Source organism: Danio rerio, chromosome 9 (genome assembly GCF_052040795.2).
Source record: "Danio rerio strain M-AB ecotype USA chromosome 9, GRCz13ab, whole genome shotgun sequence".
Taxonomy (NCBI): domain Eukaryota; kingdom Metazoa; phylum Chordata; class Actinopteri; order Cypriniformes; family Danionidae; genus Danio; species Danio rerio.
The window spans coordinates 22,199,300-22,223,090 of NC_141029.1; the positions used below are offsets into that span (position 1 = coordinate 22,199,300).

General features: G+C 36.2%; 1 protein-coding gene across 1 annotated transcript in view; it reads right to left on the minus strand.

Moving 5' to 3' along the window:
* The window catches only part of igsf3 (immunoglobulin superfamily, member 3), a 279,332-nt gene that overhangs the window by 217,281 nt on the left and 38,260 nt on the right, over positions 1–23,791 (minus strand). The window contains 1 exon segment of the mRNA NM_001159666.1: positions 4,350–4,730. Within this exon segment, the coding sequence (NP_001153138.1) occupies positions 4,350–4,730 (381 nt within the window).

Consider the following 23,791-nt stretch of genomic DNA (forward strand, 5'->3'; position numbering starts at 1 on the left):
GTTTCTGTCTCCAAAACAAGCTAAAAGCTCAGTCTCACACTGTTCCAAATGAAGGGATTAAAATGAGATCAACACTGCACTTCATTAGAAATCCTGCAGTATAGGTGGAAGCAATGGACATGGAAAGGAATAAATGTGTTTTATTACTAGCATTAGAATTTCTAAGACAGTCAGCATTTAGATTCCCGCTCTCTTTGCTAAAAGGTACTCAATTTAAAACAGCTTTTTTAGCCAAATTACAAATTTTTTTTAAAGTACTCAACTGCCAAGTTAGAAATAAAGAGAAATAAACTTTAATCACTTTACTAATTGACAAGGCAAACTATGCCAAAAATCAAATTTTAATGTGATTAAAACAATACTCTGATTAAGCGTCTAGCATGTGAATAGTGATTTTTAAAATATATTTTTTTTAATTTTAGATTTTTGTCGCATTATTGAAATGCAGTACAGACATGTAAAAACCGCAATCAAACTAATACTATTGTGTAGGATTTTCAACACATTTTATGACAGGATAGTCTATCCACACACGGCTGTTTGGGCTATTCCCTACACCTACTGAGTCAGTGAAGGACCACAGACACCCACTTCACAAAATGTTTTTCTCCCATACGGTGAGCTCAAACTACTCAAACTACACCCTTCCAGCAGTTCATAATCGCATCCAATATCTTGTTTGTCACGAGGACATGAATAAAAAGTTCCCGAATTAAAGTGATAGTTCCAAACTGCAGTTAAAGTCGACAAATTAAAAATGAAACAGCAAAAATTACACGAGCCTCCAGAGGAAATGTGGATAGCGTGGTGACGCAGTGATGTTAATGGAATTATGCGCTATAACATGTAAAACAGGATTATGAAAGGAACATTAAAAAAGCAACTGATGTAAGACAGTGTTTTAGGTCTGTTGCTTTTTAATATACATTAATAATTTGAAAATGGCTTGTTCAAATAAACTTTTGTTATATGCAGACGATGCAGCAATCATAGTGTCTCATGAGAGGAGGGAATTTATTGAAAATTAAAAGTTAAAAGTAAACAAATTGAGGAAGTCTCTAAATGGTTTTGCCTTAATAAATTGTCCTTACATTTGGGTAAAACTGAATAAATTTTTTTGGTTCAGCTGCGAAACTAAGAAAATGTGTCGGGTCAGAGAAAAAAGTCGAGAATCAAATCATCACTCCAAAACATAAAGTGAAATATTTAGGTTGCAGTTTAGATAGTAATTTGACAGGCAAAAAGATGGCTGTTATAGTCTATTTAAAAATTTGTTCCGAAACTAAGTTTTCAACAAGACAGGCAAAGCTCCTTGATACCCAAACTTTAAAAATGTTAGCTAGTCAACGCTGTGGCAAATTTGGTATGCCAAAAGGCCCCTGTTAAGTAATTTCAAGCTTTCTGAATTAAAGGGACATAGGGTTTAACCCTGTAAGGCAGTTTTATAGAGTACAACTAAGTCATAACCATGTCATTATACAAGTTTGTGTCCCTCAACCACATAAACCTTTACACACATACACACACACACACACACACACACACACACACACACACAAATAAAAATAATAAGGTGGTTACTAATGTGGTAACTTCAACCCTTCACTTGCCACAGGTTTGTTGTAAATGCTGCCAATGACTAACTTTAGCTATTTTTCTCTCCACAATAATGGCCATATTGACGGTGGGTCAAGGATTCTAACTAAAAATGAGCACTTCCATGAGGTCTGTTAGTGCATAGAGAAAGCAGAAAGGACAATGGTGGGACCTCGTAATGGGGCATTGAGCAACTTGCCTGTCCTTAAACAGGTGGCTCTCAGTGTGATGCTCTCCGGCCCACACCAAACACGACTCGTGACTCACCGATCCCATATTAAAACTGCTCCAGCTGGTCCACATGTCCATTTGTGCAGGCTCTCAAGACATGCAGTGCATGCGAGCCTATGCAGCAACGCCTGGCACTGACAACTCTGCCCACGCCGTTAGTCACAATCAACAGCCGAACTGTTAACAATGAGCATTTTGTAATAAGTTACGGCCACTCATAAGCCAGTGTGACTGCGCTAACAAATGGACGAGAAATCAGCGCTTATGTGTGCATGCGAGCAGAGCTGGAAGGATAAAAAGTTTAATTACAATTATAATTAAGAGGACTATTGATACTGATACCATGGTGGCAGGTGGCAAGGCAGCATTACAAGCCTGTGCCCTACTTAATAATAGGGTGGGTTGGCACACAGATGGACTGGCATGCTGTCAGGTAGCTTCTCTATTACTCCAGCAGAACACTGACTGATTTGTGCAGCATAAATCCACTCAGGCATTAAAAGTCCACCAATTAGCGCTGATCCATTAACATGAGCAATGACGAGTTGGAGAGAAATCAGGTTGACGGCTCCAAAAAAAAGCTGCATTTCAAATGTCACTTAAGAAAAAGAAAATTCCCTCAACGTGACTTCCCAAGCATATCCAAGACTGAACTGCCAAAGTAGTCTGGGAAAAAATATAAAATCTCTAAAATTAGTTTCAAAGAGTTAATAATAAATGAGCTGTTCTGCTCGGATCAGATTTGTTTTCTAAACAATGCTTAGAAAACAATGTCACAGTAATGAATAGGAAAGGGACACACTGATATTTCATTTATGTCTGATACAAATAGACTGATCATTTAAATAAACAATGTTGTACAAATATTAGGTTGACTGTTTGTTGTTGTTGTTGTTGTTGTTGTTTTGATGAGATATTTCAATTTCACAAAGAAAGGTGTAGCTCTTTGTCTGATGAAAAATAAAAGAACACATCCTGATTTTTAATTAGTCTGAGTTTTGCCAGTATTGTGAAACAGGTTGCAATACATAACAGTGTAGAGTACAAAAAAAGTATACAGCAGAAGTCAGAATTATTAGCCCCCTACTAAAAAAAACAGCTTAAACACCCTAGGCTGGTTGGCTGGTTTCAGCTGGTCGACCAGCCTGGTTTTAGACGGGTTTTAGCCATTTCCAGGCTGGTTTCCAGCCACTTCCAGCCTGGTCTTTAGCTGGTCAGGCTGGGAGATGATAACCACTTAAAACCAGCTTGACTAGCCTAGCCAGGCTGGGAGCCCAGCCAAAACCAGCTATCTCCAGGAAAAAAAGACTTTAGTGTTGTCACAAATCGGTACTGAAACTTAAAAAATGTCCATTTCTCAAAATTTGAGTGCTGTTAAGCGTATACCTAAACACCACTGGCCATTGTGTTCAAGTTCTCAACAGAAATTACATAAAGAGATAAGATACAGGGACACTGAAGCATTTCAAATCCGCAAATATCAGTTGATCTATCAGCAGATTGCACACGTTTGCTCACAGACAGACCAGCTGATTGATGATGTTTTGAAAAGCTGCAGTGTCCCTGTATCTGTCTTTGCACTCTGTGAACAGCGGTGAAGAATGGTGAACTCATGACCTTACCATAGCGAATCACAGTCCTTTCTGTTGAACAGGTAATTACAATGGCCAATTAGTGGTGTTTAAGTACGCACTCAACGATGCTCAAATGTTAGCAGGAAATGGACGTTAAAATTTTAGTACTAATTGGTACCAAATTTCCAGTATCGTGACAACACTAGACTATAAAAATCTATATTATTATGTGAAAAGAAAGAAACTTGAATACTGTAGGTCTTGAACAAGCTAAGGGTAAGTAAATGATGAAAGAATTTTCATTTTTGAGTGAACTATCATTAAATGGATGAAGCCTCTGCAGCCATATTGTGCATCCTTAACAACACTGGACTTCAGGTTCAAAACTAATTTTAACATACTAATTCAGAAAAGACTAAAATCTTTGTCGCATATTGATTCAAAGAATCAATTCAATCACTGATGTAATTTTCAAATTGAATTAAATGTGCACTACCAGCGCTTAAACCCTTTTTAGCTCACAGAAATGGTCCAAATCCAACAGCAACACTGTAACTATAACTCTCTTGTGGTGACTGACACCTTTAGTTATGGTTTCTAATGAAAGGTCAAAATAAATGAGAAGATGGGAGACTGAAAAAATATATTAATATCCCGTAAATCACTGACATTGCCATCTGGATGGAATTTGATTTCTCACAGGAACCCAGAGTTATCTGAGAAACACTAGGTAATTTTCTCAGTAATTTGTCCCGAGGTTGTGAAAGAAAATCACAGATGTGTTTGATTCAAATGAGACGAAAATCACTAAGTACATCTGTGAAACAAGCATTTACCCAACCTCCTGCGGGAAAACCTGTCCAGTCTCAATAAGGCTCATGAATGCAAAAAACGCGGTGCTGTTGGAAGCGTACTATAATATAAATTAGGGTTAAGTGAGGGGCTCACCGGTGAGGTTGGTACGGGCACTGTAGGAGCCCAGGTATCGGCTGTCTGTGTTCGGGGTATAGCACTCGTACATGCCCTGGTCAGTGGCCTGCAGTTTAGTGATGTGCAACAGGACAGAGTCTCCGCTTAGCCTCTCGATGTAGATGTCCTTACTGTTGACACGTTGGGCATACAAGGCATAGGCGTAGTTGTGCTGGGACGTGCTCACGATGCGGATCTCTCTATCAGGAGCGGTGTAAAGGTACATGGACCACTCAAAGTCTTGCTCCACTCCTTCTTTGTAGCCAGTCACGTTACACCAGATGGTGATGTGAGAGCCTTCTGTTCGAATCAAGGGCCCCGGCTGAACTGTGACCTGCCGCTGGGCCGAGCAGGTGACCACTGTAAAAAAGACAGAAATCAGAGATCAGCAGAGGTCCAAAAAAAGTGACTATATTCAGTATAAATATTAATATTCACATGCTTTCTGTAAATAAAGTGACTGTAGTTTTCCCTCAGTCTATACATTATAAATAATATAAATATGACCAGAAATAAATGTAAATAATTTTTTCTGTAAAATGTGAATAGGGTAACTAAAGACCAGAGGTTTTAAACAGTGTAAGTAAATTTTTCCTGCTTTACATTAATTACATATCTGATGAATCAATAAGTGTCTCTTATTCCTCAAAGTTACAATGTGTGGTACACAATTTGAACTCATAATTATATTAGACATCATATTAGACTCATAATAGACATAAAACAAGAGAGTATTAACAATAAACTTGACATATACATAGCTTGAATAGCAGAGAAATTACACTTAATCAAATAGAAGTGTCACTAGATCTAGATCTGGTATATCTGTTCAATGAGCGGTCAATGATGTTGGAAAAGGTAGTTTTTGAGAATATGGTTGAGATTATGAACATGAATGTGATGCTGAATGTAGTGGAGAAGTGTTCTTTGACCTTTACAATGAAGTTAAAATTATCTGCTCAAATCAAAATGTTATTGTTCTAAAAATATGAGGAAAGTTCTGTTCTATTTCAGCAGTTAGAGATTCACTAAAAAAACAATTATCTAATAATGACTGACAAATCATTAATGTGTTTATAGATTAACAGTCATTCAAGAGTTCACACTTAGCTGATGATTGATAATAATGCGTTTTTGACATGCTGTCCCAGGAGAGAGCCCTCAGCTTAGAAGATCCTCGGGTCCTGGGCTCTCTCCTATTTAAAGGGCTATAGGGGAGTTTGAGCTCAGTTAAATCTCGAGAACTCCCCTGCTTGAAATTGCTATGAAAGATATTTGGCTGACTAAGAGTTCATCTATGATGCCACTTTGGATTAGTCAATCCCCTGATGTGGTGTGTCTTTGGACGTAGAGAGGAAACTGGGAAGCCCAGGGGAAAACCATGTGTGCACGAGTAGAACATGTAAACTTCACACAGAAACGTTGACTGGCCTGATAAGGACTTGGATCAGTGACATTCTTGAAAAAGAGAGAAGGAGTAGGGGAGGAAGGGGGGATTCTTCAAGATATAGATAACTGAGGTGAGAAACTGGTAATTTTTAGTGAGTTATAATTCATCTGATTAGCATATCACATGTTAGCTGATTGCGGGACCAGCTGTGGTCAATCATGAACACGTGATCCTCTCGAAATTAGTTTATAAATAAACCATACTTGGAGTTTGACAAGAAAGATATTTTGGTGGCTCTTACTTTGACATGTAGCAAAAAACATTAATTGAGAAAATGATTCTGTATAAATGTAGAAGTTTGCTCCATTGAATTGATTCTAATCTTTGTTTTTACAGTAGATGGCGCTGTATGCTTTACAAATAGCCATGCTCTGCTTGCTTCCAATTCCTTACAAATACCACTTGAACCTAAAATAATCATTAATAAAGTTAGGAAAGGTTTAAGCAAATTACAACAGTGTTGATTGTGAGCGCTGTTTAATCTCGTAGCTTAGAACCCAATTTACATGACTCAGCAAAACACACAAGCGTTCATACTCATGAGCACTGAGTGTATGGTTAAAAGCCAGTCTAGGGTGACATCTGCTGTTTAAACCTAAGCTCAGAATTGATTTAAAAGAGAAGAGCAATTTATTTAGAAAATCTCAGAATGAATACAGCATTGATTTCCCAAACTATTTTTACCACAGCTATAAACTTTCTAGCGCCTAACGTTCTATATGTGAAGATAAAATCCAAACTGCACGCACTTAAACCAACCTGATTAAATGTTGATCTTAAATTATCGTAGCAAATAAATGAATGAATGAATGAATGAATGAATGAATGAATGAATGAATGAAGTCATCTAATTCTGTTTTCACCATTTTAGCCAAACAGCAGATTCTTACAGTTTTAAAATGTTTAAATATAGTCTAAATATATATTCTATCATATATGTTGTTGCATAATTTCTATTAGAAGTCTACCCCTGCCTGATAAGAAAACCTTTAGGCTTCTCAGTGCCTGTAATTTATGTGTGGAGTTTGCAGTGTGTGAAGAACCATCGGCTCTTCAAGAAATCAAGTGGCCTTCAGCCAAGACACCCATTACACAGTAAACACATCCACTCAATACAATCACCCTGAACTTCTGCCCCTTTGAGAAACGCACACTGTGTCTGCCACGATCAAGACTCACACTGAAAATGCTACAATTAACACACGAATGAAGGTCAAAGTGTGAGCAGCTCATAATGAGTTTATATAAACATACTCAGCTGAAGTCTCTTTTGAAAAAAAGCATGCCTAGAAAAGAGCTTAGTAAGGGATCCTAAAACCAAAACAACACAGAAAAAAATATGTTGTCAAATTACACATTGCACGACCATCACCCCAAGAGAGCAATGATGAAATCATTAGATGGATTACTGAAACTAAAAATTATCTTATGACAAAATAACTATTCTCCTTTGGAACCAAGCAATGCACAAGAACAAATATTAAAGACATCATGAATGATTTTGGAGCATTAGTGAAAGGCAGATGATGCAGAACATTCTCTAGAAAAGCTTATCTGCCAATTTGAATACAATTTAATGGGTTTAATGCTTTATTGTGGCAATTTTCTAGCTCTGGGTACTCAATGTAAATGTATAAAGTTGTTATTTTCATGCTCAATTATAGGACACTGTGTTTGTCTTTATTTAATATGTAAAAAATATATTTTGGGAGTATATTTATCCATAAGGATTTTGAGGGTGTGTATTATATTTCATTAAATCTTACCTCAATGACCCTCATAAAAGTCTAATCAAAATAAATAAATACATGGCATTAAGTGTCTTAAGTTGTTATTCACATGCTAAATTATGTGTACGATGTACTATGACTTAATTACTGAATATTGTTGGAAAGTGTACTTTTATTTGTGATTGTTTTATAGTTAATTCAAAGTTCAAAGAAAAAGAAGAAAAAATGTGATTTTTTATATTTGCTTTAACTAAAAGTTAACATTAAAAACTTGTTAATATTAAAACTAAATGATAAACTATATGAATTTGACCATATACAATGGAAACAAATGCAGAAATGCATTATATGTCCATTTTACAGTAAAATACGGTCAAAAAAATGATTTTTCTTTGACTTTTCTTTTTTTTTAATGAACACAAAAATAATTTAAATTAGTAACTTTAATAGTATTGAAACAAGTGAAGGGTGAGTAAATAGTCTAGCATTTTAATCTTTGTGTAAACTGTCCTTTTAAGACATGTGACTGTGTGAACATTTCAATATTTCAAATTTTAAAACATCCGGCCATGAGAAATTTTTTGTAACTTTAATAAAGATTAAATATACAATGAAGACTATGCAGTGTTGATTTTTCAATATCTGTACCTGAATAGTGAATACCTGAAAACTATAATTAACTTTTATCTTTACTATACTTTATTTATTTATGCGTGTAAATCACCAGGTGAAATTGTATTCACATTGCAATATACAGTACAGAAATGTCAGATTTTTTCAAATATTGTGTAGCCCTAATTAAGTATACAGATATTTATTAAACTAATTTCCATGACTTCTCCAAAACTTTGTGGGTTTTTTCTGTTTTTCCAAAAATGTTCCAGGCTTGAAAAATGCCATGTTCAAATTTAATGACTTTTCCAGTTTTTCCATGACTGTATGAACTCTGCTATTAATTAAATACCTGTAAGCTAAATCAATATCCCATAATACCTAACAGTGAATATTTGGCAACCACAGCTTGCTTTTTTATACTACAAATGTTACAGGGTTGTTTTTGAGCAAGGTATCAGTTGTCTCAGAATGGAAACCCCCACAGGACACACGAGCAGCAGAGGTTTATTTCAGAGGTTTTACAGCATCTGCATCTCTGAGACAGCGACAACACCTCGGCTAGAATAATGAGCGTTCTGTATACAGAGTGAAAGAAGTTAACCGAAACACAACCGTCACCCCAGCCTGTCCAATTCTGACAAAAAACGGTGGATGAAGGAAGACGAGTGTGAACAGTTGGAGTTGAGGGAACAGTGAGAAAGTCATTTCTTGGATGTCATTGTCCAATCTGTAACAGAAAAAAAAAATACGAAGCCCATCTGCTGGCACGTCCCGTCTGGAACAAGCCTGTGACAATGAGTGAGTGTTTGTGGATGAACGATCCCCTCGCCTAAGAAGACACGTCACTGATTTAATTACTTCTAAATATGTACACGCATCTGCATCTGTTGGCCGTCCTGTAGTCAACTAAAAGTGGCTTACATCACTATCTTTATTCATTTTGTTTCCTCTCGTAACCCATGTACACCCACGCATGCCTGTTTTGCCTTATGCCATCCGCCTACACAGACAGACACTCAAAAAAAACGCCAACAAAACTGCATCAATAACAGCTCTATAGAACAGTACCAGAAAGGTGGGTTGCTTGTCAATGAAAGTCTGATGTCACGTCGCATAGTATCGGAGACCAAATGTCAAATCAGATGGCAAAAGTGAACAACAAATGGCACTAATATATGCCCCCAGTGTTCTGTGATAATATTAAAAATCCTGATTGTTATGTTTATATTCATGCCTAATCTCAGATGGTCAGACAGTGATTCATCTTTCATAAATCAGTAAAATATTGGTGTCTGGGATGCAACAATGGCAGAGACTGTAGTGAACACCATGATTTTTGTTAAAGATTCAATCGAAAGCCTTTGTGAAATCAAAAATTTTTTTAGATCTTAGTATGTTAGTCTTAAGAATATCTGTTAACCTCATTCCTGACTTACGAGCAGGCGTAGACATTTAGGATCAAGACTTCCGGTTTCATTTACTTTCATTAATTTTTAGATGTTAAAAACCATTATGATCAAATGATGTTGAGGTTTCAAACTAACTTTTCTTATTATATTAGTATACTTTTTATGTATAGACACGAACATACTGTAGAGCAAGTAGTTTCACCGTTTGCTGCCATTTGTATTCTTAGGGGCCGTTCACGTTTTTTTTTTTTTTTTGCGTTGAGAGGCGCCTTTTTTGAATGGTTTACTAACGGGCGCAATCATTGTGCATGCTGCTTATGTGCCCTCCCCGCCTCGCGTTTTTGCAGTTGCACGCCATGCCTTTGCAGTTGAAATAAGTAAACTAAGCGGAAAAAGCGTGTTACGTCAGTCGCGTCTTTTTCATTCTCCAATCAAATTAAAGCAGAGGCAGGCTTTCCGTTGATATGTCTGTAATGTTTGTGCTGTCAACACAACTACAAAGATTTTTAAAGATTAAAGAATTTAAAGAGACTTATGGTTGCTGTTTTGAAATATCCCTTGCTGTATGACTCACAAGTCTTGAAAATCACAATATCATTACATTTTAAAATTATATTAATGTCAACAGCAACACTCGTGCACATTACGCAGCTGATTCAGTTGCTGCGTACTGACATAAAAAGTGCACCACGCTTCTTATTTTTCTTGTCAAAGGCAGTGGGGTGCATCTTGCGTTTTTGGAACGTAAAATTGCATTCTGTGTGATCTGCCCCTTTGCCGTGTCTCCTGTAGGCAATTGATTTGGAAGTTCTAAAACAGGGATGTCCAAACGCGGCCCTGGAAGGCCATTGTCCAGCATAGTTTACCTCCAACTTGCTTCAACACACCTGCCTGGAAGTTTCAAGTATACATAGCAAGAGCTTGATTAGCTGGTTTAGGTGTGTGTATTTTGGGTGGAACTAAAATTTAAGGACACTGGCTCTCCAGGACCAAGTTTGGACACCCCTGTTCTAAAACAAATCGCATTAAAAAAAAGTCAACTGTTATCCGAAGAATAACGTCAGTAAGCTTTGTTCTCAAAAAAAAAAAAGCCAAAATGTGTATTTAGAAGTAATAACCATGAAAGATTGCAGCTTGTCACTTCCACCTAAATGTATGGAATACAATTCGAATCACCTCATACCTCATTTTCTCATAAAATCTTCAGACCAAATCAAATGCTCTATAGCAAGGGTGCCCAAACTCAGTCCTAGAGGGCCAATGTCCTGCAGAGTTTAGCTCCAACTTCAAATAGACACACCTGAACCAGCTAATCAAGCTTTTACTGGGTATACTAGAAACTTTTAGGTAAGTGTGTTGAAGCAAGTTGGAGCTCCTTTAAGATTATATTGTTATATGTGCTAGAGCTCACACACTCTCACTGTCCAAGCTGTGATAAAACTAAACGCTATTGGCCGTTTCTTTTAAAGGGGAGTAGCTATTTTAGGTCCTGCCATGTCTTCAGGTTTCAGTTGAAATAATGTCATACATCAAAGCCAGGGCTTGACAATAACACCCGCCAACCTGCCAAATGAGGGTAGATTTCAGATCTGGCGGGTAAGACAGACACTCCCACTAGCCACTTTGGCTGGTTGAAAATAAGTTTCCTGTCTAATAATTCCAGGTTCGACAATAAGGATGGTCCAATATGCATGCCAAGACGATCTTAGAATTGAGAAGCAACATGACTGACAAATATAACTGTATTTGCGCGAGTAATAGAAAGCAGATGAATACCGAATGAGAGGATGAACACCAGTGCGACTGTTTAAAACAAATGCACGCTCCCGTTTACTTGCGTGCAGCAACTGTGCCTAGATTCGCAACTGATGTGATCAGTCCTGCTGCCTTCAAGAGCTTTAGATTTGTCTTTCTGTAAGTAGAATCGGTTGCTTTCGCTTTAACTACTCTTTGAACAGATTATTTCTGGGTCTAACGTTATCCGTGTGTGTGTGATCTTCCATTCATTATCACACACAGTATGTTTTTTTTTTCCTGCTTTGCGTTAATATGGATAATCATTTTTTACAATAACATTGATTTAATGGGAGATTACCTCCCCATTTATGTGTAGTTAAATGGTGATCTGAGACCTTTAGCCGGGACAGATTACTGTGCATTTGTTTTGTTAAATAAAAAGTATAGTATACTGCTATATTTTGCTTGTTTTGGCACATTTAAAATTTGTGGCTGAGAAATAATTAATTGTTTCTGTTTGGTGTGGACAAAGATAAATCCTTTAGTTTAAGCTCTGAAAACTATATGTGAAATAAAAACAAATTGTAATACTATGAAACCATGTCCCAGTTGCTTATGATTATTGAGCTCATGAATGACACTGAAAAAGTGAAATGAAAGAGGAGGCATGTGAAGATAAAACAAAATAAAATTGTGGCTAGTGAAAATGGCAACCGGCTAATAATGTTGGAAAACTACTAGCCACAGTGGCTGGTGATCAAAAAAGTTTATGTCAAGCCCTGATCAAAGTACTTCATGAGACCTGTAATTTGTGAAATGACTAAAAAGTGATCTCGGAAACAGTTTTGTATACGTCACAACTAAACAAGCGGATTACACAAATGTACACATTATGTGATTATGTGATGTTTGTCATGCTCTGTGTTTCTCTCACTCCATGCCATCCAGCACTGTGGGATCCCAGTGTTTGTGCTCTGCTTACCTGCATCCGCATAATCATTAGCATGTGCAGTATATTGTTCTTTTTTTTTCAAAGTAGCCTCAGAGATTGCCCTATTCAAGAAGCTCTGGAGCGGGCCACATTATGTAGACTGTATATAGACTGTACACAGATATTGTGCCACAAAGCAAGTAATGTACATGAAGCTTATATAGATTTGTAGATAAAATATTAGAATACAGACAAAATCAAAGCAGGATGTTTATGGTTGTGCTTAAAGTATATTATTATTAGCTTGAAAAAAGAATAGTCAAAAAGTTTATCTTTTTTAAAAGCAATAGTAATAGGCTTTTAAGAATCAGTATGAATATAAAACATTCGGTATAACATAATTTATGGACTTTTTAAAAGTGGATCGGTGAGATTTTAGGGAAATGCAAATAATTTAGGGTTTTTATTCAGCAAATATAAATCAAATTGATCATCAAAAAAATTACAATGTGTTTTTTATTATATTTTCATCAAAAAAGTTAAAAAATGTAACAGTATTAAACATTATTAGTAACCAAATAAGCATAGTATTATGATTTCTGACAGTATTGTAATGGCTACTAAAACGGATTTTCAAAATCTGCATTTTTAGTCACTCAAGTGGCTAAATAAACCTGAAATTAAGTAAAACATAATAGATAGCCAAAACACATTCAAGTTTTTTCCAATTTAGTTGAAAATATGGTTGTATAAATGTACTCTTAAGTCTAATGCTGAGTCCCTTCAGCATCTCGTACACAGACCTTTAAAAAAATAATAAATCAATCTTTCTCTGCGTCCTATCTCTGTCACTCACTCCAACTTTTACCATTCTCATTTCAGCCATCTGGTTTATTGAAGATGTGGCCCCTAGTCTGTCTGCTGAAGTTTCGCTTCGCTGTGCCAAAGTCCTCAGAGCTACTGTTCATGCAGCTCAATAAGTCTGAGACTCAACGACTGACTGGGAGACTGTTCTCCTGAAAACAAGACTTTACCTGTCAGCAAAAGTGCTGACTGCTACACAGTTCACAATCCACCCCATACTACAGTGTGCTGGTACATCTATCAAAGTGTTTTAATAAAAGCAGTCACTGAAGTTCACTAGTAAACAATAGTCACATCCTTTCAAAGTAAAAAAAAAAAAAAGTCTTTATAGTAGAAGGTTACAAAAAGGGTTTCAGTTCTAAAGAAGTGCCAGGGTCTGATTTGCAATTTTTGCATTACCGAGAGAGACAGACCATGTTTAAGCCCTGTCATTCAACGGTTGAAATGACAGTCTACTAGACCATGAACCAACGGTCTGAATTCAGCAGGATGAAGATTTCACATGACATATTAAATCCAGAGACATTTCAGAGATATTTAACTAGAACATTCATGTCTGGCTCATTCCTCTTTCTGAGCTCAGCTGATGAAAGTAGCGTTTTCATGTGGGTCACAGAAGACTTCCCCAGAATAACCAGCTCTGGCCTGCCATCAGCTCTGCAGCATTAAATATGGATCATATATAAAACACCATGCGTGTCTAACAACACGTGCCCTCTCTCCTGAGGAGGACAAGGAGGAGGAGGAGGACGGCATAAATGATTTTGTAACCATTTCAAGTCTAATAAATTCTAACACCAATGTGTGCTATTTATTTAAGCACACCCCGGGATCCGGCTCCTCTGGGTGCTAAACATTTCCTAAATGCTTTATTTTAGTGATGCACTGATATGGACAATTTGGCCAATACAGAAACTCTTTTTTTAATATTACAAAAGAACAAGAAACAGTTAAGTACCATATATATATATATATATATATATATATATATATATATATATATATATATTTATATATATATTTATAATCATATCAACAATACAGTAAGTGTGCAAAGCTACTGGGATTAAAAAAATTGTTCATCTCGCTGTGAACATTAATCATCATCAAATGTGATCAAGAATGAGTTTTACAAGTTTAAAACGTTTCTAAAACGTGGTCTTAATTACCACAGCCACATGTTAGTACAATTATAAAAGAAGATGCTCCCAGTTTGTGAAAGTTAAATCAGGTTTATTTTGAACATTAACATAACGGATATCCATACAGCAGTGCACAGTTTTTTGCACGGCAAATGTGACAGGATACACATTAATATCCAAAGTTAAACGCACATACTGTGTGTTCGCTCTGTGTTTGTGTGTGTGTGTGCATGCACTAACTTTGTAATGACATTGTGTGTGACTCATCGTTGCAACTCCACAACAAATAATCATTGGGAATGTTCTTACTGTAGTATTTCTCACAAATGTTAAATAAGATCTGCTTCTAGAAATGTCCCAATCAGATTTTTTGCCCTCAAGTTCGAGTCTGAATCATTTGATTTTGAATATCTACCAATACACGATCCAATACTTCTATAATACATAAAAAGAATAAAGAAGAGCAAAGAAACAGATTCCTATTTTTTATTTCATTTACCTTATTTTAACATTCAACAACTCTGTTAACAAACAGAGCACTTTTGTGAGGTATAGTAATAAATAACATCAATTCTTCACTTTTGGACTTTAGTGCAACAGTAAATATATAAAAAAGTAATATAAAACAAATAGCAACTCAACTCAAAACACTCGGCAGGCAATCCCAAGTTAAAATATCTCGCAGTCGCTGCTTCTGCGTTCTACTTTGCCGGCATTTACCCAATAGCTTCATGCCGCATGCGTTGCTGTTTCTGTGTTGAGTCAAGAAAGAGGTCTAACCCTGTGCCACTGCATTACTATAGATGCGTTAAAAAAAATGAGAATATATAATATACATATATATTCGAGTCCTGAACGTGATTGGGCCCGATTTCCGATCACGTGATCAGATCTGGACATCCCTATCTGCTTCCTTCATGTCTGTCGATGTGCTGTTTATCTGACAGAGTCGGGGCAAATGGACAAACGGTAACCCTGTAACCAGTTCTTAACTCCCATCCATAATTATTACCCTACAAGTGGCCTTAATAAAAGTCCCACGGGAACTAATAAAAAGAGAACAAAGTCATCAACCACTTCAAAAACACAACAACAATTAGAGACAAGGCAACATGGGGAGATAACAGACAAAGACTACTGTACAGCAGCCAAACAGATCATGCTGGATCAAATGCGGTCAAAGCTGCAAAGATCAAAAGAAAACATTGCCTGAGAGCAGTGAGTGAGACAAAGCAGGAGACTACAGTATAGTCTCTGGTCAGCACAAAAGTCCCTGATAAATACTAGTACATGAGAGGCAACCACTTTCCCAAGCCAGCTGTTTGTCTTGCTTTAATTGCCTCTTACACATCGAGCCCAAAAGCACTTTAATGGAGCCACTGTGTATCCGGACACAAGCCATGATGCCGCGTCTGTCTGCCCAAGAGAGTAACTCTATACCCCTCAAAAGACATACTCATACACACACACACACAGCTCTGGTGTTTTAACAGGGTACACACATGGAACAAATTGGCCCAGACCATTACCACCATCACCACACCTCACAAACTTTAAGCCCAGCGGAGCAATTACGAAAATCTCTTCTGCTCATTTGATGCAGGCCAGAGTACAAGCACTTCTTCAGAAGCAGAGCAGAAAAAAATTGGGCTTGGCGGAAAACGATAGCCAATTAGAGGAGGATGCAGTGAGGCAAATGACCAGAAGAGGGAATCATATTGGGAAGAATACAAGTTTATGGCACCGGGCGACTCAAAATCCCATTTCTTTTGTTTATGTGTGACAGATCTCATTTTCTGAGCAGTGTGAACATGAAAAATCCAATCTTTTCAATCCGATTTGAGCAGCTTTGATATGTGGTCCTTGATCCAATTATGTGTCCAATCCATGGCCACGTGACCTGAGTGTGACCCATTAGATGGGTATTGAATGGTATGCCATTTTTGTCTTTTGTCATGTACACATAAGCAGTTCATGTGACTTACTGGTTTCATAAACATGCACATGGGGGTTCTTTCATGATGGTTGCTTGTTTAAACTTGTTTTAATAAACCTGGTTTATGTCATTTTAATAACCGTCATGCATTATATAATTTACATGTATCTTCAATATACAGAAAAGGGGTTTGTGTTTTAGGGTAATTGCTATCTTTTTATAGTTTTTTTTTTCAATAGCACTTAGTACAGAATACCACTTAGTATAGAAACTAATCTAGTTAAAAAATAATCTGCTGTTGGCAACTGATTTTGATCAGCTGACTATCCTTGTTTTATCTCACCTGAAGCATGGCCTTTAATAAATTTACATAATAATAAATTTCTATATTCTCCTAAAGAGATTCTTTTATTTTAACCATTTCGCGCATATAATCACATCGGTGTGATCAGCCTTGGCTGGTCCCTGAACGATCTAACGATCACACAGGTGTGATTAGAATGTTCAGAGTGCACATCTTCAACTGCTACAATTTAAATCTGATGGTGAGTAGGCATAGGACGATAACCTGTGTCAAGGTTTACTGTGGTTTAAAAAAGTCAATGTTTTAAAACCGGCAGAATTTTTTGTTATACTGTTATATTTATGGTATATTTTAACATGCTTTTTCAACTATTTTATTTCGTTTTTTAGGACAACAGTATCTCCAGCAGAAAAAAAAAAAACGCTCCACATCAAAAGCTACTGTTTCAAAAAATTTTTAATCTTTATTAAAATAAAATATATTGTGCTTATTTGGGGAAAATAGTTTTGTTTTTATACCGTGACATTTTAAAAGAATATATTTTAGAGCAGTAATCACAACACCGTGATACCGTGAAACCATGATATATTTATTCAAGGTTATTATACATCACAATCTGATACTGGCTTATGGCTATTGGCAAACACTAAGGCACAGAAAGAGGTGCAGCGCTTGTCATAAATCACAATTTATCCGTGCTTCAAACAAATTACATTTATTTAAGGTTTCAGGCATTCAAATACAATTAACTACAAACAAAACATACCATTTAAGGCGTGTAAAATACACGCAGATGTCTATGGAGACGGCAATAATAATTATTTTTCAATATAACTGGACAATCTGCTTTGTTCGCGTAAGATACACACTGTTTATGTTACTAGAATATGTTCTCCATTCCTCTCCAAGGTAAACAGTTGCTTACCATCATGTATTTTGATTACATTTTTGTTAGATTACGCTATATTGATGCAAGTACCTTCAGCTGTATCCCATCTAGCTAATAAAATACAATTACAGTGTAATTTAATAAATAATATAAATACTTCTCATTAACTTCCGATCGCAGAAGTATCCCTTCTAGCAACAACGCCGGCGCCCATTACTTAATAATAACAAATAAATAATATGACCATTATTTAGCTGTTTAAAAAACAAAATATATGTTCTATCGAATATTTGAGAATCAGAGTATCAGACATTTCACAACATAACTACAACATTTGTCAGTATTTACAGAAAAGGACAAAAAGAAACAAAATACAATATATACTGTACATCCTAAATGTACTATCCTAAATGGATTCAAAGAAAAAAAAAAAACATGAAACCCCATGTTTCAGCAGGGTGTTTTCACACCTCTACTTTGGAAAAAGTCAGGAAAGTAGGCGTGTTCAGCTCTGTTTAGGGGGGAGTGTCGGAGGAAAAAAAGGCATGGTCCGAAAAAAAATTGCATAAAAATGGGAGTGTCAGTTTGCGCTGATTTTCACACAGAAGAGAAAGACAGTGACTGTGTTTACATGGACATCAGTAATCCAATTATTTGCCAAATTATTAAATAGTGGACTTTAACTACAGTTTGGCTCTTTCATTCAGGAATTTCATTTATGCCCCTTGTGACAAATGAGATATTTGATTGGAGGAATTGCTGGAAGCGTGTTTGTCTTTCATGCAATGTTTGTAACCGCATGGCGAATGGGAGAAAAAAACTCTCCGCATTTCTCAGCAACTTAGATGCACTTGGTTGGTGACGTCAGAAAGCCGTGTGTGTTATTCCTGTCACAAAATGAGGCATAAATCCTACACGATGGTAAGTTTGGTTGAGGTGCTTACACGTTTACACTTGGGAGAGCAGCATTTACAGCAGATTTTCAGTCTATAATATTGTAGTGAATTTAACGTACGATAAACTTTATTAACTTAGAAATCATTTGGCTAAGGTTTGTCTTTAAACACTGAAAGAGTACTGCTGACGATACAAACTAACTTTGCCTCTGAATAAACAAACAAAGACCACTAGTCGCCCACTTACTAAATCAGTAGAGACAGGACAATCACCACAAATTGGATCCGCGTCTTTATTAAAAGGAGACGAGCAGCAAATCCAGATTTCATTATTTCCAGATGAAAAAAGCTCACGGGTAAACAATGTTCCTTAGACACGTATTTATATGGCGTGTCGTGTGCACTGTAATCTACACGTGAGTCCAGCTGCGCTCTCATAGAGGGAAAATGAAAACAACATCTTCACTGCAGCAAATTATAAACGCAACACTGACCACCCGAATCTCCAAACAATTCATGTTCTCCCGCTTGGCAACACAATGTGCCGTCTCTTTGCCGTCTGATCGCTGTAACTGGTAAAAACAGTCTTGGAAGCTATCATGCATATTAATAAGGTTGCACCGCATACATAAAGAGCGCGCTGATTGGTTTGAACCAAGTCTTACTCATAAATGAATGCAACACACAGAGACGTAATAAAACCAACCAATTTTCACTTTTTAGAGAAATATATGTGTCCTAAAAGTGTTTTTAGCAGTGTGGGACACATTTACGACTGACAACAGCTCAAAAAATGTGTTTTGTGATCCTTTAAAACCCACGCATAAGAGTTAATAACATCACTCATTCTGCATATTTTTATCTGTGTCCTACTCTTTCAATAAATAGCACTGCCATTCTCGTACACATACTTGTTACATCACAATTTAACTGCAGTAATGATCTTTTTTAGTTCTAAACTACTTTTAAAACTCAGCTGGTTAAAAAGCTGTACAAATTCTTTTGAGATAATAATTTCGCTATATTGAGCACTTCTCTCCTATTCTTCAACATATTGCATTCGTTTAAAGTCAAACACTAAATAGACTTGTTGTTGGAAAAATTGAAAAGTTGAACTTAAAAAGAAGCTAAACAGATGGTTTATTGAATGGTATTACGGTTTCCATTTTTATTCCCATTTCATGATTGCAGTTACTTCTACAGTACATATTGTTATAAGGTGCTGACATTGTGTGCGTTATCTTAGAGTTGACCTGAATCACAAAGCATCAGAAGTGCCTAGATATGTTTTAGGTTTAACAGAGCCCGGCTGAATAAAAAGCCACAGATTTAAGAAGCCTGCCCCGATAGGAGATAAGAAGGAGCCAGGGACTAATGAGGTTTCAGAAAAGAGGTGCAAGATTAGAGTCGCATAAAACATAGAAGTCAGTGCCCATGCATCTAGTTATTCTGCCAAAAGTACATAAACTGAGAGAAACGCTAGCCAGCAGACATACTGACTTTTAAGTGCATCTCAGAGACTGTAATTAGACCAACATTAAAGTAATAAAGTAGGCTACATTATCTGCATGTCATGCCTTTTTTGACACAGCTGAGGCCTTTTCGTGTTCAGCGTCAAACCATTAGACAACTAACAAGTACTTCATTATTTGCCTTTTAATACATTAGCCACAGTAAGAAAGAGAGAGACTAAAATGAATTATGAAAAATAAACATTCTAAAATATTACAATTCTACACTAACCTTTGCTGAAATCAAATAAAATAAAACAAACAAATGAGAATTAAATGTCCTAATTTGTTTTCCTTGTGTTATAAAAAGCATTAAATATCTAAATGATTTGTTTGCATTTATGTTCACGTGAAAAAAGATCTATTAAACTCGATTCTCGAATTCCAAAACGTAATGAAAAATAAAAGTTGTAAATCTCAAATAAATCCTGCTATTTTGATATCCAAATAAATATTTTAGTTAAATCTTTATATTATTTTCAGACTTTTTTTTCTCATACTGTAAATAGGTGACATTCAAGTTGATGTTTAGGTTACACATGTAAAATTGATCTCAGAAAGAGATTTATTCCCAGGTATGTTCACACATATGAGGAATTTGTTTTCGTGACAGAGCTTCTACAGTGCAAAAGAATTACAGAGACAGGACAAAAAACAGATAATAAATATATTTTAAAAATAGAAGTAAGTAGTGAATGCAAATATACAAATTGACAAGTGTATGTACAGGTTTATTACTATATACAGTGTTGTATGTGCAGCTGTTATGTGTAAATTGGCATGTAAAGTGTGTTGTTAAATAAGTGTATATGTCTATAAAAAGTTTATAGCAAGTAGTGATGTTTGTTCCCAATTCTTATCATCAACTGTTGATGAGATGGATTGCCTGAGGGAAGAAACTGTTTCTGTGTCGGGCTGTTCTGGTGCGCATTGCTTTGTAGCCTCGACCAGAAGGTAAAAGTTCAAAGAGGCAGTGTGCTGGGTGTGAGGGGTCCAGAGTGATTTTGGCAGCCCTTCTGCTCGCTCTGGATAAGTAGAGTACTTGGAGAGTAGGAAGGGTTGTATCAATGATTCACTCAGCAGTCCGAACTATCAGACGTAGTCTTCGGAGGTAGGATTTGGTAGCTGAGCTATACCAGACAGTTATTGATGTGCAGATGACTGATTCAATGAACTCATATCATATATGCAACATATAACTCAAAATATTGAAAAAAAAAAGCTGTTTACATTTTTCTCAGCCACTTTAAATACAAATATGTGCATTTGTATAATGCAGTGCTTCATTATTCTATTTATTCTATTTTTTAAATAAATGCAGCCCTTTTGACTAGTTTTATACAAGTCTAAAGCAGAGCTATGAATAATTACACAATATTTAGAAAAAAAAAACAGTATGAGGAAATTTTGTAAAACCTAGTGTACTTTTTATTTAAATTAATTACATTTTACTTGTAAATGTCTGCCTGTATTCCTCTTTTATTCTTTAAATTTAATTGCGTCAAGTTTTATTTTATAGTGTGCTTAATGACTTTTTGGGAAAAATAAATCATCAGTGTCTATCAATCAATCGAGATACGGAACATCCCATTTTTAGGCAAGTGTGTGTGTGCGTGTGTGAATGAGAAAGCATATGCTGTGCCCCTTCCAGGCCAGGACAGGGACTCCAGTCAGCACCTCAGCTGTGGTGTGTAAAAAACAACACAGGTCTTTTAGTAGACTATGAGACAGAAAGGGGGGTGTTCACACTGCTTCCTGTGTGTTTGCGGGTGAGCAGCTGGCGGCACAGCTGTACTGGTCTGTGTGTGTGTGTGTGTGTGTGTGTGTGTGTGTCTGTGTGTGTGTTTATGTGTATACGGTATGTGCGTTTTGTAAACTATTAACAATATTTAAGAATGGAAATAGTTTCTCAATGACTACATTTACATGGACATCAGTTGTCAAATTGTTTGCCTTAATCTGAATAAGACATTAATATGACTAAGGCGTAACATGAGTTAAATTTTCCGTTTGGGTGTTTCCCAGTGATGGGTTGCAGCTGGAAGGGCATTCGCTGCGTAAAAACATGTGCTGGATAAGTTAGCGGTTCATTCCACTGTGGCGACCCCAGATTAATAAAGGGACTAAGACGAAAAGAAGATGAATGAATGAATGTTCTCATTTTACATGTTATACTACTTCGATAATGTTATTACATCACCATTCAACGCTAGAACAGTTTGTGTTCATTATGGCACTATATGTAATTTTGCAACAACTTCAACTGCAGTTAATTTCTCACACAATGCGTACAAACAGATGGTGGCGGATACAAATTCTTCAGCAACAGGCCATCTTACTAGTGTTTCATTCATGCCCTCGCCACAAGTTCAAAGTCGAGGCATTTTATATTGTCCATTTCTTCCAGGATTCTAAGCATAGTCATTTATTCTGAGAATTCTCATTTCTTTGTCGTCAAACGCCTAACAACTGCCTTGTGTGTGTCTGGTCGCAAAATGTAGCGAAAGACATAGATGTCAATATCATAACTATTATAACAGTGTAATAAGTATTTAAGTATTTATTTATTTATTTCTGTGATTTGTGATATATATATATATATATATATTATTTATTTTTTTTTTTCAAAATTAAAAACAAAAAGCTGGGTTTGATGTAACTCAATTTCATCCTGCGTTACAATCTACTGTGATGTTTTGAATGACAAAAATAAGGAAACTGAAACTGAACTAAAATACTACAAAACAGTAATCCACTTGTTAAGAGTGACATCACGTAAAGCTGTCCAAGCTGTTTATTAAACTGTATGGCGAGACCCAACAAATGTTAATAATAAACATTTACATAGTAATGTAATACTTTTGAAAATCTTGATCCCTTTATATGACCTTGCCTAATTTCCAATGGCCAGAAAGTGATTTATATTTTATATATTGTTAAACTATTGATGTGTGTGATGCAGCACGTCCAGAGACTGTTGTGTACATTATGATTTTATGTAAAATCAACTTTAATGTAAGATATGTCTAAAAAGGGGTCGTAAACGAATATTTTATCAATTCAAATGAGTAGCGGCTTGGACCTGGAAACAGTATACCAAACGTCACAACTTTACCAGTGAATAGTTTGATTGGAGTGTTTAGATATCTGTATTGCTCTTCAATTAAGCCACTAAAATCGGAATACTCCACATGTCTTAATTCAACTACTGTTTAGTTTGATTATGACTTTAGATGGATTAAGGTCATCAAAAATCGGCGTTTACATAATCCTCTCTTTTCCAAGTATTGTCTTAATCATATTAAAATCGAAGTATTGGTGTCCATGTAAACGTTTTGAATAACATATAAACAGAGAAAAGCAGTCTGTGGAACAAACCCGAAATATAAAAAAAGGAAATGAGAATAAGACAGCCTGCTCTGGGTTTGATCAGATCAATACAAAAGCATTCAGTGAGTAAGACATGACCACAGCAGTCCTGATGTCGGCACTGTGGGGATGGCAGAAGAGTTGAAGCACCGTCCCGCTGCTCTATTGAGTGGGACTCTGTATCATCCAAATCATTTGAAGTGATCATGGGTGTGTTTACAAGATGAACACTGTTCCAAATAATAGGGGGTGTAAATATGAGATGTCTTATTTTGAAAAGAAGCACAATCAGCGTCTATGTCTGTTGTTATCATGGTATGAGGTGTTAAATTACAGTAGGTTTTGAGAGTTAAAACTGTTTTGCTTTTTGTTTTTTTTGGACAATTTGTATTTTCCATTTTTGTTCCAATTTTAGTTGTTATTTATTTTGTTGAGTGTCTGTATTTTAGCATGTAATTTTCATTCATTTAATCATTCATTCATTCATTCATTCATTTTCTTTTCGGCTTAGTCCCTTTATTAATCCGGGGTCGCCACAGTGGATGCCCTTCCAGCTGCAACCCATCTCTGGGAAACATCTATACTTACTCATTCACACTGATACACTACGGACAGTTTAGCTTACCCAATTCACCTGT